The sequence below is a fragment of the Struthio camelus genome, chromosome 38 (assembly GCF_040807025.1).
Source record: "Struthio camelus isolate bStrCam1 chromosome 38, bStrCam1.hap1, whole genome shotgun sequence".
In the NCBI taxonomy this organism is placed as follows: Eukaryota; Metazoa; Chordata; class Aves; order Struthioniformes; family Struthionidae; genus Struthio; species Struthio camelus.
The window spans coordinates 429,845-447,065 of record NC_090979.1 but is presented as its reverse complement, the minus strand read 5'-3'; the positions used below and the strand labels follow the sequence as shown (position 1 = coordinate 447,065).

At 71.9% G+C, this 17,221-nt stretch overlaps 1 protein-coding gene across 1 annotated transcript in view; it reads right to left on the bottom strand.

Annotated features, from left to right (window-relative positions):
• The window catches only part of IQSEC2 (IQ motif and Sec7 domain ArfGEF 2), a 37,753-nt gene extending 21,838 nt beyond the window's left edge, over nt 1-15,915 (bottom strand). Inside the window, 3 exon segments of the mRNA XM_068924111.1 lie at nt 10,169-10,198; nt 11,276-12,042; nt 15,682-15,915. Coding sequence (XP_068780212.1) covers nt 10,169-10,198; nt 11,276-12,042; nt 15,682-15,915 — 1,031 coding nt within the window.
• Between the last annotated feature and the right edge of the window lie 1,306 nt (nt 15,916-17,221).

The following is a 17,221-nucleotide window of genomic DNA, read 5'->3' as shown; positions in this document are numbered from 1 at the left end:
CCGGAGCAGCAGGGTGGGGGGGGGGGAGCAGGCCAGAAGGTCTCTGTGCTGGGCGGGGGGGGCAGGGCAGATCTGGGGGCCCCAGGGGGGTCCCTGAGGTCTGGGGGGGGGCCACGGGGGGGCACGAAGGTTTGGGGAGGGCTGTGAAGGCCCCCAGGGGTCTGGGGGGGTTGGGGGGCTGTCCAGGCTGGTCCCCAAGGCTCTGGGGCTGTCCGGGGGCGTCCCGAGGGATATGGGGGGGTCCAAGAGCAGCTGGGGGGGGCCATGGGGGTCAGGAAGGGCCTGAAGGGGGCCGTGAGGGTCCCCAAGGGCCCAGGGGGGTCCGAGGGGGGGTGGGAGGGTCCTCCAGGGCCTGAGGGGGGTCCAGGGGGGCCAAGAGGGTCCCGGTAAGGTGCTGGCAGGTCTGGGGGGGGCACAAGGGTCAGGGGGTCCTCCAGGGCCTTGGGGGGGGGTTGGGGGGGCCAGGAGGGTCCCCAAGAACCCAGGGGGGTCCAAGGGGGCCGGAGGGTCCCCAAAGGCCTGGGGGGGTTCAGGGGGGTCCAGGGGGGACCAGGAGGGTCCCCAAGGTCTTAAGGGGGGTCCAGGGGGGGCCAGGGTGGTCCCAAGGGCCCGTGGGGGGTTCGGGGGGGCCGGGGGGTCCAGGAGGGTCCCCAAGGGCCCGGGGGGCGTTCAGGGGGGGCCGGGGGGTCCAGGAGGGTCCCCAAGGGCCCGGGGGGCGTTCAGGGGGGGCCGGGGGGTCCAGGAGGGTCCCCAAGGGCCCGGGGGGCGTTCAGGGGGGGCCGGGGGGGTCCAGGGGGGCCAGGAGGGTCCCCAAGGGCCTGGGGGGGGTATGGGAAGATGCTCGTGGGTGCAGAGAGGTCCAGGAGGGTCCCCAAGGTCTCGGGGGGGTCTGGGGGGGCAGGGGGGCCAGGAGAGTCCCCAAGGGCCTGGGGGGGTCTGGGAAGGTGCTCGTGGGTGCAGGGGGGTCCAGGGGGGTCCCCAAGGGCCCGGGGGGGTTTGGGGGGTCCGGGGGGGCCAAGAGGGTCCCCAAGGGCTCAGGGGGGTCTGGGGGGGCCTGGGGGGTCCAGGAGGGTCCCCAAGGTCTCGAGGGGGGTCTGGGGGGGTCCCCAAGGTCTCAAGGGGGGTCTGGGGGGGTCTCCAAGGGCCCGGGGGGGTCGGGGGGGGCCTGGGGGGTCCAGGAGGAGTCCCCAAGGTCTCAGGGGTGTCTGGGGGGGCCAGGAGGGTCCCCAAGGTCTCAGGGGGGTCCAGGGGGGGTCCAGGAGGGTCCCCAAGGTCTCAGGGGGGGTCCAGGGGGGTCCCCAAGGGCCTGGGGGGGTCAGGGGGCGCCTGGGGGGTCCAGGAGGGTCCCCAAGGTCTCAGGGGTATCTGGGGGGTCCGGGGAGGTCCCCAAGGTCTCAAGGTGGATCCGGGGGGGTCCCCAAAGGCCCGGGGGAGTCCCCAAGGTCTCGAGGGGGGTCTGGGGGGGGTCTCCAAGGGCCCGGGGGGGTCTGGGGGGGGCCTGGGGGGTCCAGGAGGGTCCCCAAGGTCTCAGGGGTGTCTGGGGGGGGTCCGGGGGGGTCCCCAAGGTCTCAGGAGGGTCCGGGGGGGGCCTGGGGGGTCCAGGAGGGTCCCCAAGGTCTCAGGGGGGTCTGGGGGGGTCCCCAAGGTCTCGAGGGGGGCCGGAGCGGTCCCCAAGGGCCCGGGGGGGTCGGGGGGGGCCTGGGGGGGTCCAGGAGGGGTCCCCAAGGTCTCAGGGGGGTTCGGGGGGGGGTCCCCAAGGGCCCGGGGGGTCAGGGGGGCCTGGGGGGGTCCAGGAGGGGTCCCCAAGGTCTCAGGGGGGTCCGGGGGGGTCCCCAAGGTCTCGAGGGGGGCCGGAGCGGTCCCCAAGGGCCCGGGGGGGTTGGGGGGGGCCTGGGGGGGTCCAGGAGGGGTCCCCAAGGTCTCGAGGGGGGTCTGGGGGGGTCCCCAAGGGCCCGGGGGGGTCGGGAGGGGCCTGGGGGGGGTCCAGGAGGGGTCCCCAAGGTCTCAGGGGGGTCCGGGGGGGGGGGGGAGGCCGGGGACCGACTCACCCGTGCAGCAGGCGCTGCCGGAGCGGCCCCCGCCGCCGGTCGGCGGTGCACTGCAGGCACCACATGGCGGCGGGGGGGCCCGAACCGGCACCGAACCGGCACCGGCACCGAACCGGGCCGGGCCGCCGCCCCCGGGCGGGGGCTGCAGCAGCAGCAGCAGCAGGAGGAGGAGGAGGAGGAGCCGGCTGGCGCCTGCCGGGGGCAGCGGGGGGGGGGGGGGGGGCTGCTGGGACGCGCCCGGACGCCGGGCCCCCCCCGGACGCCGGGGCCCCCCCCGAGGGTCTGGCGGTTGGGGGGTGAGGGGGGGGGGGATGGACGCGCGCGGTCGGGCCGCGGCGCATGCGCGGGGGGCGCCCCCCCACCCCACCCCACCACCACACACACAGCGGGCCGACCCCGCCCGCGGTGGCGGTTGCCGTGGCGACGCGGCGGGCGGGGGCGGGGTTAAGGGAGGGGCGGGGCCGCAGCTGCCGTCGCCATGGAGAACCCCCGGAGGGGAGGGGAGGGGGGCGCCGGGGGGGGGGTTCCCGCCGCCGGCTCCGCCCCCTCCTACGTCACCGCCCGCCCCCCCCACCACCCCTGAGAGAGCCCCGGGAGGCGCCGAGATGGAGGCGTCGCCATGGCAACCCCCTCCCCCGGGGACCCGTCCCGTAGAGCCCCTATAGACCCCGGGGGGGCCACAGAGCCCCTATAGACACCAAGGGGGGCCACAGAGCCCCTATAGACCCCGGGGGGGCCACAGAGCCCCTATAGACACCAAGGGGGGCCATACAGCCCCTATAGACCCCCGGGGGGGGCCACAGAGCCCCTATAGGCACCAAGGGGGGCCACAGAGCCCCTATAGACCCCCGGGGGGGCCACAGAGCCCCTATAGACACCAAGGGGGGCCACAGATCCCCTATAGACCCCGGGGGGGCCACAGAGCCCCCATAGACACCAAGGGGGGCCACAGATCCCCTATAGACCCCGGGGGGGCCACAGAGCCCCCATAGACACCAAGGGGGGCCATACAGCCCCTATAGACCCCCGGGGGGGCCACAGAGCCCCTATAGGCACCAAGGGAGCCCATACAGCCCCTATAGACCCCCGGGGGGGGGCCACAGAGCCCCCATAGACACCAAGGGAGCCCATACAGCCCCTATAGACCCCCGGGGGGGGGCCACAGAGCCCCCATAGACACCAAGGGAGCCCATACAGCCCCTATAGACACCAAGGGGGGCCACAGAGCCCCCATAGACACCAAGGGAGCCCATACAGCCCCTATAGACCCCGGGGGGGCCACAGAGCCCCTATAGACACCAAGGGGGGCCACAGAGCCCCTATAGACCCCGGGGGGGCCACAGAGCCCCTATAGACCCCCGGGGGGGGCCACAGAGCCCCCATAGACACCAAGGGAGCCCATACAGCCCCTATAGACCCCCGGGGGGGCCACAGAGCCCCCATAGACACCAAGGGGGGCCACAGAGCCCCTATAGACACCAAGGGAGCCCATACAGCCCCTATAGACCCCCGGGGGGGGCCACAGAGCCCCTATAGGTCCCTGGGGGGCCATAGACCTCCTATAGACGCCAAGGGAGCCCATAGAGCTCCTATAGACTCCTGGGGGTCCATACGCACCCTATAGATGCCAAGGGAGCCCATAGAGCTCCTATTAGACTCCTGGGGGTCCATATGCACCCTATAGATGCCAAGGGAGCCCATAGAGCTCCTATAGACTCCTGGGGGTCCATACGCACCCTATAGACGCCAAGGGAGCCCATAGAGCTCCTATTAGACTCCTGGGGGTCCATACGCACCCTATAGACGCCAAGGGAGCCCATAGAGCTCCTATAGACTCCTGGGGGTCCATACGCACCCTATAGACGCCAAGGGAGCCCATAGAGCTCCTATAGACTCCTGGGGGTCCATACGCACCCTATAGACGCCAAGGGAGCCCATAGAGCTCCTATAGACTCCTGGGGGTCCATACGGACCCTATAGAGACCAAGGGAGCCCATAGAGCTCCTATAGACTCCTGGGGGTCCATACGCACCCTATAGACGCCAAGGGAGCCCATAGAGCTCCTATAGACTCCTGGGGGTCCATACGCACCCTATAGACCCCAGAGGAGCCCATAGAGCTCCTATAGACTCCTGGGGGTCCATAGGGCCCCTATAGACCCCAGAGGAGCCCATAAAGCTGCTATAGACTCCTGGGGGAGCACATAGAGCCCCTACAGCTCCCTGGGGTCCATATGGCCCCTATAGACCCCCGGGGGGCTATAGAGCCCCTACAGGTCCCTGGGGCTGCATACGGCTCCCATAGGTCCCTGGGGGTCCGTGTGGCCTCTGTAGGGCCCCGTGGGGAGCCCTGCACTGCCCGGGAACGACGGGGCATCGCACGCGCCCCTCGCACGACGGCCCCCCCCCGTGCGACGCACGACGGCCCCCTCGCACGAGGCCGGGGCCGGGGAGGGGGCACCGCGGGGGGAAGCTCTGCACCGGCTGCGAACGGGCCGGGCAGCACCATGGGGACACGGGGGGGGACGCGGGGGGACAGGGGTGTGGGGGCCGGAGGCAGCAGCGGGGGAGGGGGAGCCCCGCGGGGGCCCAGGCGTCCGGGGCTCTTACCTGCGGGTGGGGAGGTTGGAGGCGCCGCGGAGGGAGACGGCGACAACCTGGATGGGGAGCGGGACGGACGGACGGACGGAGGGACGGAGGGACGGACAGATGGTGGGACGGATGGTGGGACGGACAGAGGGATGGACGGGGGGACGGACGGAGGGATGGATGGAGGGACACAGGGATGGAAGGACGGACGGACGGAGGGACAGAGGGACGGATGGAGGGACGGAGGGACGGATGGAGGGACGGAGGGACAGATGGAGGGATGGACGGAGGGACGGACGGAGGGATGGATGGAGGGACGGATGGATGGTGGGATGGAGGGACGGCAGGATGGATGGAGGGATGGAGGGACAGACGGAGGGACGGACGGAGGGACAGAGGGACGGGTGGATGGCGGGATGGATGGAGGGACAGAGATGGACGGGGGATGATGGAGGAACAGCAGGACGGACAGAGGGACGGTGGGACGGAGGGACGGACGGATGGAGGGACGGATGGATGGTGGGACGGAGGGATGGAGGGACGGACGGAGGGACAGAGGGACGGGTGGATGGCGGGATGGATGGAGGGACGGATGGATGGAGGGACGGACGGATGGAGGGACGGATGGATGGTGGGACGGATGGATGGTGGGACGGAGGGATGGAGGGATGGAGGGACAGACGGAGGGACGGACGGAGGGACAGAGGGACGGGTGGATGGTGGGATGGATGGAGGGACAGAGATGGACGGGGGATGATGGAGGAACAGCAGGACGGACAGATGGATGGAGGGATGGATGGAGGGACGGAGGGACGGACGGAGGGACGGACGGAGGGACAGAGGGACGGGTGGATGGTGGGATGGATGGAGGGACAGAGATGGACGGGGGATGATGGAGGAACAGCAGGACGGACAGATGGATGGAGGGATGGATGGAGGGACGGAGGGACGGACGGAGGGACGGACGGAGGGACAGAGGGACGGGTGGATGGTGGGATGGATGGAGGGACAGAGATGGACGGGGGATGATGGAGGAACAGCAGGACGGACAGAGGGACGGTGGGACGGAGGGACGGAGGGACGGACGGAGGGACGGGTGGATGGTGGGACGGATGGATGGAGGGACGGATGGATGGAGGGACGGAGGGACGGAGGGACGGACGGAGGGACAGAGGGACGGGTGGATGGTGGGACGGATGGATGGAGGGACGGAGGGATGGAGGGACGGAGGGACGGAGGGACGGACGGAGGGACAGAGGGACGGGTGGATGGCGGGACGGATGGATGGAGGGACGGAGGGATGGAGGGACGGAGGGACGGAGGGACGGACGGAGGGACAGAGGGACAGGTGGATGGTGGGACGGATGGAGGGACAGAGATGGACGGGGGATGATGGAGGAACAGCAGGACGGACAGAGGGACGGTGGGACGGAGGGACGGAGGGACGGACGGAGGGACGGGTGGATGGTGGGACGGATGGATGGAGGGACGGATGGATGGAGGGACGGAGGGACGGAGGGACGGACGGAGGGACAGAGGGACGGGTGGATGGTGGGACGGATGGATGGAGGGACGGAGGGACGGACGGAGGGACAGAGGGACAGGTGGATGGCGGGATGGATGGAGGGACAGAGATGGACGGGGGATGATGGAGGAACAGCAGGACGGACAGAGAGACGGAGGGACGGATGGATGGAGGGACAGGTGGACGGTGGGATGGAGGGACGGCAGGATGGACGGAGGGATGGAGGGACAGACGGAGGGACGGAGGGACGGAGGGACGGAGGGACGGACAGATGGTGGGACGGACAGAGGGATGGACGGGGGGACGGATGGAGGGATGGATGGAGGGACACAGGGATGGAAGGACGGACGGATGGAGGGATGGATGGAGGGACGGATGGATGGTGGGATGGACAGAGGGACGGACGGAGGGACGGAGGGATGGAGGGACGGGTGGATGGTGGGACGGAGGGACGGCAGGATGGACGGAGGGACGGACGGAGGGACGGAGGGATGGAGGGACGGGTGGATGGTGGGACGGAGGGACGGCAGGATGGACGGAGGGACGGACGGAGGGACGGAGGGATGGAGGGACGGGTGGATGGTGGGACGGAGGGACGGCAGGATGGACGGAGGGACAGACGGAGGGACGGAGGGACGGAGGGATGGATGGAGGGACGGAGGGACAGAGGGACGGGTGGATGGCGGGACGGACGGGTGGATGGCGGGACGGATGGAGGGACAGAGATGGACGGGGGATGATGGAGGAACAGCAGGACGGACGGAGGGACGGACGGAGGGACGGTGGGGGCAGGTGGTTACTCCTGGCTTTGGCTGGAGGTGGGATGGGGGGAGTGCGGGAGCCGGGGGGGACGAGTGGCAGGACGGGGGGGACGGGGGGGACGGGGGGGCAGCGGCGGAGGAGGGGACGAGGGGCAGAGAGAAGAGAGGAGAGAAAACATGGAGTGAAGAGCAGAGACACGGGGGGACACGGGGGGACACGGGGGGACGTGGGGGGACACGGGGGATGGGGGGACACGGAGGGACACGGGGGGACATGGGGGGACATGGGGGGACATGGGGGGACACGGGGGACGGGGGGACATGGGGGGACATGGAGGGACACGGGGGGACACGGGGGGACATGGGGGATATGGGGGGACATGGGGGGACACGGGGGGACACGGGGGGACGTGGGGGACGTGGGGGACACGGGGGGACATGGGGGACATGGGGGACGGGGGGACATGGGGGGACGTGGAGGGACATGGAGGGACATGGGGGACATGGGGGACACGGAGGGACACGGGGGGACACGGGGGGACATGGGGGACGGGGGGACATGGGGGGACATGGAGGGACATGGAGGGACATGGGGGGACATGGGGGACATGGGGGACGGGGGGACATGGGGGGACGTGGAGGGACATGGAGGGACATGGGGGACATGGGGGGACACGGGGGGACACGGGGGGACATGGGGGACATGGGGGACGGGGGGACATGGGGGGACATGGAGGGACACGGGGGGACACGGGGGGACACGGGGGGACATGGGGGGACATGGGGGGACACGGGGGGACACGGGGGGACACGGGGGGACATGGGGGACATGGGGGACACGGGGGGACATGGGGGGACATGGAGGGACATGGAGGACATGGGGGGACATGGGGGGACACGGGGGGACATGGAGGGACGTGGAGGGACATGGGGGACATGGAGGGACATGGAGGACATGGGGGGACATGGGGGGACACGGGGGGACATGGAGGGACGTGGAGGGACGTGGAGGGACACGGGGGGACACGGGGGGACACGGGGGGACATGGGGGGACATGGAGGGACATGGGGGACATGGGGGACACGGGGGGACACGGGGGGACACAAGAGCAGCTGCCACTTGGGGACGGCCCCAGGGCACGGACACATGGGGGGCACGGGGACACGTGTGGGGCACGGGGACCACAGACACGCGGGGGGCAGGAGCCCCACGGAGACGCGGAGCCGGGTCCGAGCAGGGACCGGGGCAGAACCGGCCCCATGGCGGCGGCGGGTCCAAGCCCTCCCGAGACCCCGCCCCGGGGCCCAGGCGTCCGGGCCCCCCCCCCAACCCGGGGCCCAGGCATCCAGGACCCCCCCCAACCTGGGGCCCAGGCGTCCGGGTCCCCCCTCAACCCGGGGCCCAGGTGTCCAGGACCCCCCCAACCTGGGGCCCAGGCGTCCAGGACCCCCGACCCGGGGCCCAGGCGTCCAGGACCCCCCCCAACCTGGGGCCCAGGCGTCCGGGCACCCCCCCAACCTGGGGCCCAGGCGTCCAGGACCCCCCCCAACCTGGGGCCCAGGAGTCCGTGTCCCCCCTCAACCTGGGGCCCAGGCGTCCGGGCACCCCCGACCCGGGGCCCAGGAGTCCAGGACCCCCCCCAACCTGGGGCCCAGGAGTCCGGGACCCCCCCACACCCGGGGCCCAGGCGTCCGGGGCGCCGGCACTCACGTCTCGCCCTCCATGGCCGCCCGAGCGGGGACCCAGGCGTCCGGGCGCCGCGGGGCTGCGGCGCAGAGGCTGGAGCGGGCGGCGCCCGGACGCCTGGGCCCCCTCGGCGGGCCGGCGGGGGCGGGGGGAGGTGACGGAAGGGACCCAGGCGTCCGGGCTCCCAGGCCTGGCAAACTCATCACCGCCGCCGCCGCCGCCGCCCCCCCCCCGCCCTTCCCGCCCGGACGCCTGGGCCCTCGGGCCGGACTCCGAGGTCGGAAACGGCGCCGCGGGGCTGGGCCCGGACTTCCTCCCCGGCCGGACGCCTGGGCCCCGGGGCGGGGGCTGCGGCGGGCGCCCCCCTCGCCCGAGGGGGCCGCGCACGGCCCAGGGGCGCCCCGGCGGGGGCCCGGCCGCGGGCGCTGCGGGGTGCCGGGGGCTCGCGCCCCCTCGCACGGCCTTGCACGGCCTCGCACGGCCTCGCACAAGCTGGGGCAACATTGCACGGTGTCGCACGGCTTTGCACGAGCTGGTGTAACGCTGCACAGCCTCACGCGGCGTTGCACGGCCTCGCACGAGCTGCTACGACATCGCACGGCCTCGCACGGGCTGGTGTAACGCTGCACAGCCGCACACGAGCTGCTACGACATTGCACGGCGACGCACGGCCTCGCACGAGCTGTCGCAGCCTCGCACGGCATCGCACGAGCTGCTATGACATCACACGGCATCACACGCGCTGCTATGACATCACACGGCGTCACACGTGCCGCTATGACATCGCACGGCGTCGCACACGCCGCTATGACATCACACGGCGTCGCACGCGCCGCTATGACGTCGCACGGCGTCGCACGTGCCGCTATGACATCACACGGCGTCGCACGCGCCGCTATGACGTCGCACGGCGTCGCACGGCCCCGGCGCCTCCCGCCAGCCCCGCGCCGCCGCAGCCCGTCGCGATACCGCGGCCCCGTCGCGACGCCGGGGTCACGGGGTCGTTCCCACGGGGGGCGGGGGGGGGCGGAGCCGCGGTTGCCACGGCGACGCCGGGCGCCCCCGCTGTCACGCCTCCCCCACGCTGTCATCGCCGCCCGCGCCGTCGCCTGGCAACCGTCGCCACGCGCGCCCGGCGCCCCGGCAACGCGCCTCCCGGCCACGCCTGGGGAGCGGGGCCCAGGCGTCCGGGCGCCCAACCCCCCCTCCTCCGCCGCCCCCGGGGGCCCAGGCGTCCGGGGGACCCAGGCATCCAGGCGTCCAACCCCCCCCCCCAACGGCCCCCAGGGGCCCAGGCGTCCGGGGGACCCAGGCATCTTGGTGCCCAACCCCCCCCCCCCGCTGCCCCCGGGGGCCCAGGCGTCCGGGCACCCAACCCTCCCTCCTCCGCCGCCCCCGGGGGCCCAGGCGTCCGGGGGACCCAGGAGTCCAACCCCCCCCCTCCACCGCCCCCAGGGACCCAGGTGTCCGGGGGACCCAGGCGTCCGGGCGCCCAATCCCCCCCCCCAACCGCCCCCGGGGGCCCAGGCGTCCGGGGGACCCAGGCGTCCGGTACTGACCTCACCGTCCTGGAGCTGTCCCGGTCGGACCTGGGTGGGGGGGGGGGAGAGAGAGGGGGGCGGTGAGAGCGTCGCTCGCCCGGGGGGGGCCCAGGCGTCCGGGCCGCGGGCCAGGCCCGACAGACGGGGCGGCCGCGGGGCGCCCGGAGGCGGCTCCCCCCACCCGCGGCTCCGGCACCTGCTCGGCCCCGGGGACGGGGGGAGGACGCGGCCCCGGCCCCCCCTCCCCTCCCCGGCCTTCCGCCGCCGGGCTGTGATGAGTTACGGGGGGGCTCAGCCCCCGGGACGCGCGGCAGGGTCTGGGGGGGCCCCGGACGCCTGGGTCCGGGGGGGGGGCAGAACCTAGACCGCAGGGCGACCTAGACCGTAGGGTGACGTAGACCGTAGGGCGACCTAGAACCGGGGTCTGCGATGACACGGGGGGCCAACGGAGAGGCCCCCAGTGGGCCTTGGGGTGGGGGCACGGGGCGACCTGCGATGTTGGGCGACCTAGAACATGGGGCACCCCGCAGCGTTGGGCAATCTAGACTGTAGGGTGACCCACAGCGTTGGGCGACCTAGATCATAGGGTGACCAGCCATATCGGGCAACCCAGAACATGGGGCGCCCCACAGCGTTGGGCGACCTAGATCATAGGGTGACCCGCCATATCGGGCAACCCAGAACATGGGGTGACCCACAGCGTTGGGCGACCTAGATCATAGGGCAACCCACAGTGTTGGGTGACCTAGAACATAGGGCAACCCACAGCGTTGGGCAATCTAGACTGTGGGGTGACCCGCCACGTGGGGCAACCTAGAACATAGGGCAACCCACAGCGTTGGGTGACCCAGATCATAGGGTGACCCCCACATCGGGCAACCCAGAACATAGGGCGACCCACACTGTTGGGTGACCTAGAACACAGGCCGACCCGCAGCATTGGGTGACCTAGAACATAGGGCAACCCGCAGCGTTGGGTGATCTAGACTGTGGGGTGACCCGCCACGTGGGGCAACCTAGAACGTAGGGCGACCCGCAGCGTTGGGCGACCTAGAACGTAGGGCGACCCGCAGCGTTGGGTGAGCTCGCACGCGACGCAGGGGGCCGGGGTGGGGGGTTCCTTACTTCCGCTGGAGCGTGGTGGCGGGGCTGGTGCTGGTGCTGGTGCTGTGGCCGCCGGCGCCGGGGCTGGAGCTGCGGGAGGCCCCGCGGCTGAGCGGGCCCCGGTCGCGGTGGGCGGCGCCGCAGCGGTCCCGGGCGCAGGGCTCCGCGTAGTGGCCCTCGCGGCCCGCGTAGGGCCCGTCCCGCTCCAGCCGCTTCTGGTAGGGCAACGGGTAGGGCGCGTCGCGCTCCGGCCGGCCCGGGTAGGGCGCGTCGCGCTCCAGGTGGCCCGGGTAGGGCGCGTCGTGGTGGTCCAAGTGTCCCAGGTAGGGTGGGTCGCGGTCCAGGTGGCCCGGGTAGGACGCGTCGTGGTCCAGGTGGGTCAGGTAGGACGCGTCGTGGTCCAGGTGGGTCGGGTACGGCGCGTCACGGTCCAGGTGGGTCAGGTAGGACGCGTCATGGTCCAGGGGGGTCGGGTAGGCCGCGTCACGGTCCAGGGGGGTCGGATACGGCGCGTCGTGGTCCAGGTGGGTCAGGTAGGCCGCGTCATGGTCCAGGTGGGCCGGGTACGGCGCGTCGCGGTCCAGGTGGGCCGGGTAGGCCGCGTCATGGTCCAGGTGGGCCGGGTAGGGCGCGTCGCGGTCCAGGTGGCCCAGGTAGGCCGCGTCGCGGTCCGGCCGGCCCTGGTACTCCGGGTGGGCCGGGTAGGCCGCGTGGCGGTCCCCGCGGGCCGGGAAGGGGAGCTGGCGCTGCGGGCAGCCGCGGAACCGGCCGTCGCCCTCGGGCTGGCCCTGGTGGGGCCGCCCGGGGTCGGAGCGGGGCTGCGCGGGCCGCGGCGCGCCCTCCTCGCGGCCCCGGCACCGGCCGTGGCGCTCCGCGCGGGGCAGGTCCCGCTGCTCCGGGCGGCCCGGGACGGGCGGCTCGGGCGACCGCCCGTCCCGCTCCAGCTGGTTCTGGTACTGCCCGTCCTGCTCCCCGCGGCCCTGCCGGGGCGCAGCCGTCCGCCGGGGGGGGCCGCTCCACCGCCCCGGGACCCCCGAGGGGCCTCCAACCCCCGTCGCTGGCCCCAAACTGGCCCCATAACCCCCCTGGGAGCCCCAAGGTGGCCCATAACCCTTCCAGAAGACCCAAACTGGTCCCATATCCCCCTGGGAACCCCAAGGTGGTCCCATAACCCTTCCAGAAGACCCAAACTGGCCCCATAACCCCCCTGGGAGCCCCAAGGTGGCCCATAACCCTTCCAGAAGACCCAAACTGGCCCCATAACCCCCCTGGGAGCCCCAAACTGGCTCCATAACCCTTCCAGAAGACCCAAACTGGCCCCATAACCCCCCTGGGAGCCCCAAGGTGGCCCCATAACCCTTCCAGAAGACCCAAACTGGCCCCATAACCCCCCTGGGAGCCCCAAGGTGGCCCATAACCCTTCCAGAAGACCCAAACTGGCCCCATAACCCCCCTGGGAGCCCCAAGGTGGCCCATAACCCTTCCAGAAGACCCAAACTGGCCCCATAACCCCCCTGGGAGCCCCAAGGTGGCCCATAACCCTTCCAGAAGACCCAAACTGGTCCCATATCCCCCTGGGAACCCCAAGGTGGCCCATAACCCTTCCAGAAGACCCAAACGGGCTCCATCACCCAACCTGGGAGCCCCAAGGTGGCCCCATAACCCCCCAGAAGCCCCAAATTGGCCCATAACCCCCCTAGTAGCTCTGATCTGGCCTCTAACCCCCCTGGGAGCCCCAAACTGGCTCCATAACCCTCCCAGAAGACCCAAACTGGCCCCATAACTCCCCCAGTAGCCCCAAACTGGCCCCATAACCCCCTAGTAGCCCCAAAGTGGCCCATAACTGCCCCAGAAGCCCCAAAGTGGCCCCATAAGCCAACCTAGGAGCCCCAAACTGGCCTATAACTGCCCCAGTCGCCCTGACCTGGCCCCATAACCTTCCTGGTAGGCCTGACCTGGCCTCTAACCCCCCTGGTAGCCCCAAAGTGGTCACCTCACCCCCTGGTAGCCCCAAGGTGGCGCCATCATCCCCCAGTAGCCCCAAGGTGGCCCCATCTCCCCCCCCAGCAGCCCCGAGGTGGCCCCATCACCCCCAGGTGGCCCCACAACCCAACCGGGTAGCCCCCAGGTGGCCCCATCACCCCCAGGTGGCCCCATCTCCCCCCATCACCCCCAGGTGGCCCCACCACCCAACCTGGCAGCCCCCAGGTGGCCCCATCACCCCCCCAGCAGCCCCCCAGTGGCCCCATCACCCATCCTGGTAGCCCCCAGGTGGCCCCATCACCCCCAGGTGGCGCCATAACCCATCCTGGTAGCCCCCAGGTGGCCCCATCACCCCCAGGTGGCCCCATAACCCATTCTGGTATCCCCCAGGTGGCCCCATCACCCCCAGGTGGCCCCATAACCCCCCAGCAGCCCCCCAGTGGCCCCATCACCCAACCTGGCAGCCCCCAGGTGGCCCCATCACCCCCAGGTGGCCCCACAACCCATCCTGGTAGCCCCAAGGTGTCCCCATCACCACCAGGTGGCCCCACAACCCATCCTGGTAGCCCCCAGGTGGCCCCATCACCCCCAGGTGGCGCCATAACCCATCCTGGTAGCCCCCAGGTGGCCCCATCACCCCCAGGTGGCCCCATAACCCATCCTGGTATCCCCCAGGTGGCCCCATCACCCCCAGGTGGCCCCATAACCCCCCAGCAGCCCCCCAGTGGCCCCATCACCCAACCTGGCAGCCCCCAGGTGGCCCCATCAACCCCAGGTGGCCCCACAACCCATCCTGGTAGCCCCAAGGTGGTCCCATCACCACCAGGTGGCCCCACAACCCATCCTGGTAGCCCCAAGGTGGTCCCATCACCACCAGGTGGCCCCACAACCCATCCTGGTAGCCCCAAGGTGGTCCCATCACCCCTAGGTGGCCCCATCACCCCCCATCACCTCCAGGTGGTCCCACAACCCATCCTGGTAGCCCCAAGGTGGCCCCATCACCTCCAGGTGGCCCCATAACCCATCCTGGTAGCCCCAAGGTGGTCCCATCACCCCCAGGTGGCACCATCTCCCCCCATCACCCCCAGGTGGCCCCATAACCTATCCTGGTAGCCCCAAGGTGGCCCCATCACCCCCAGGTGGCCCCATCTCCCCCCATCACCCCCAGGTGGCCCCACAACCCATCCTGGTAGCCCCACGGTGGCCCCATCACCCCCAGGTGGCCCCATCACCCCCCATCACCCCCAGGTGGCCCCATAACCTATCCTGGTAGCCCCAAGGTAGCCCCATCACCTCCAGGTGGCCCCACAACCCATCCTGGTAGCCCCCAGGTGGCCCCATCACCCCCAGGTGGCCCCATCACCCCCCATCACCCCCAGGTGGCCCCATAACCTATCCTGGTAGCCCCCAGGTGGCCCCATCACCACCAGGTGGCCCCATCACCCCCCATCACCCCCAGGTGGCCCCATAACCTATCCTGGCAGCCCCCAGGTGACCCCATCACCCCCAGGTGGCCCCACAACCCATCCTGGTAGCCCCACGGTGGCCCCATCACCCCCAGGTGGCCCCATCACCCCCCATCACCCCCAGGTGGCCCCATAACCTATCCTGGTAGCCCCAAGGTGGTCCCATCACCACCAGGTGGCCCCACAACCCATCCTGGTAGCCCCCAGGTGGCCCCATCACCCCCAGGTGGCCCCATAACCCCCCCCATCACCCCCAGGTGGCCCCACAACCCATCCTGGTAGCCTTCACGTGGCCCCATCACCCCCAGGTGGCCCCATCACCCCCCATCACCCCCAGGTGGCCCCATAACCTATCCTGGTAGCCCCAAGGTGGTCCCATCACCACCAGGTGGCCCCACAACCCATCCTGGTAGCCCCCAGGTGGCCCCATCACCACCAGGTGGCCCCACAACCCATCCTGGTAGCCCCAAGGTGGTCCCATCACCCCCAGGTGGCCCCATCTCCCCCCATCACCCCCAGGTGGCCCCATAACCCATCCTGGTAGCCCCAAGGTGGCCCCATCACCCCCAGGTGGCCCCACAACCCATCCTGGTAGCCCCAAGGTGGCCCCATCACCACCAGGTGGCCCCACAACCCATCCTGGTAACCTTCACGTGGCCCCATCACCCCCAGGTGGCCCCATAACCTATCCTGGTAGCCCCAAGGTGACCCCATCACCCCCAGGTGGCCCCACAACCCATCCTGGTAGCCCCACGGTGGCCCCATCACCCCCAGGTGGCCCCATCACCCCCCCCATCACCCCCAGGTGGCCCCACAACCCATCCTGGTAGCCCCAAGGTGGCCCCATCACCCCCTGGTAGCCCCATCACCCCCCATCACCCCCAGGTGGCCCCATCCCCCCCCCCCCGGCAGCCCCGAGGTGGCCCCATAACCCAAGCGGGCAGCCCCGGGGGCGGCGGCGGGGGGGGGGGGCCGCACCTGAGCGGGGGGCGCGCGGCGGAGGCGCAGGTCGCGGTTCTCGCGCGCCAGGCGCTGCAGCTGGCCCTCGAGCTGGGCGATGCGGCGGCGCTGCGAGGCCAGGAGGTGCCGCTGGCTGGCGATGATGCGGTTCAGCTCCAGCAGGTACTGCACCGCCCGGTCGGGGGGCTCGGCCGCCGGGCCCCCCCCGGCCGCCCCCGCCCCCGCCGGGCCCCCCGCCGCCGCCCCCGCCATCCTACCGCCCCATCCGGCGGCCGGGGGCGGCGGGGGGCTGGGGGGGGGTCAGGAAAGGGGGGTTTGGGGGGGATCAGTAAGGGGGGGGACGCGATTTGGGGGTCCGGAGGGGGGTCTGGGGTGGGGGGGTCAGGAAAGGAGGGGTTTGGGGTGGGGGTCTGGGGTGGGGGGGTCAGGAAAGGGGGGTTTTGGGGTGGGGGTCTGGGGTGGGGGGGTCAGGAAAGGGGGGGTTTGGGGGGGATCAGCAAGGGGGGGACGCGATTTGGGGGTCCGGAGGGGGGTCTGGGGTGGGGGGGGTCAGGAAAGGAGGGGTTTGGGGTGGGGGTCTGGGGTGGGGGGGTCAGGAAAGGGGGGTTTGGGGGGGATCAGCAAGGGGGGGACGCGATTTGGGGGTCCAGAGGGGGGTCTGGGGTGGGGGGGGTCAGGAAAGGAGGGGTTTGGGGGGATCAGTAAGGGGGGGGACGCGATTTGGGGGTCCCGGAGGGGGGTCTGGGGTGGGGGGGGTCAGGAAAGGAGGGTTTGGGGTGGGGGTCTGGGGTGGGGGGGTCAGGAAAGGAGGGTTTTGGGGTGGGGGGGTCAGGAAAGGGGGGTTTGGGGGGGATCAGCAAGGGGGGGGACGCGATTTGGGGGTCCGGAGGGGGGTCTGGGGTGGGGGGGTCAGGAAAGGAGGGTTTTGGGGTGGGGGGGTCAGGAAAGGGGGGGTTTGGGGGGGTCAGCAAGGGGGGGACGCGATTTGGGGGTCCGGAGGGGGGTCCCGGGTTGGGGGGTCGGGGGGGGTGCTTGGTTTGGGGGGGTCAGCAAAGGGGGGGGACCCAGTTTGGGGGTCCGGAGGGGGGTCTGGGGTTTGGGGGGGTCCGGAATGGAGGGGGGGGTCTGGAAAGGGGGGTCCCGATTTCGGGGTCCCAGTTCGGGGGGGGGTCGCGGTTCGAGGTTCGGGGGTCGCGGTTCGGGGGGGGGTCCCCGGTTCGGGGGGGGTCGCGGTTGGGGTTCGGGGGGGTCGCGGTTCGGGGGGTCGCGGTTCAGGGGGGGGTCCCGGTTCGAGGTTGGGGGGGTCGCGGTTCAGGGGGTCCCGGTTCGAGGTTCGGGGGGGTCCCGGTTCGGGGGGGGTCGCGGTTCGGGGGGGGGGTCGGCAGGACGGGGTGGGGGGGCGGCTCGGAGTTGAGGGGGGGGTCGCCGCGGGGGGGGGGGGCCCGATCCGGGCGCGGAGCTCGGAGGGAGGGAGGAGGCGAAGCCGGGGCGGGGGCGGGGGCGGGGCGGGGCCGCCGGGGGGGCGGGGCCTCGAGGGGGCCCCGGCGTCCGGGCGCGG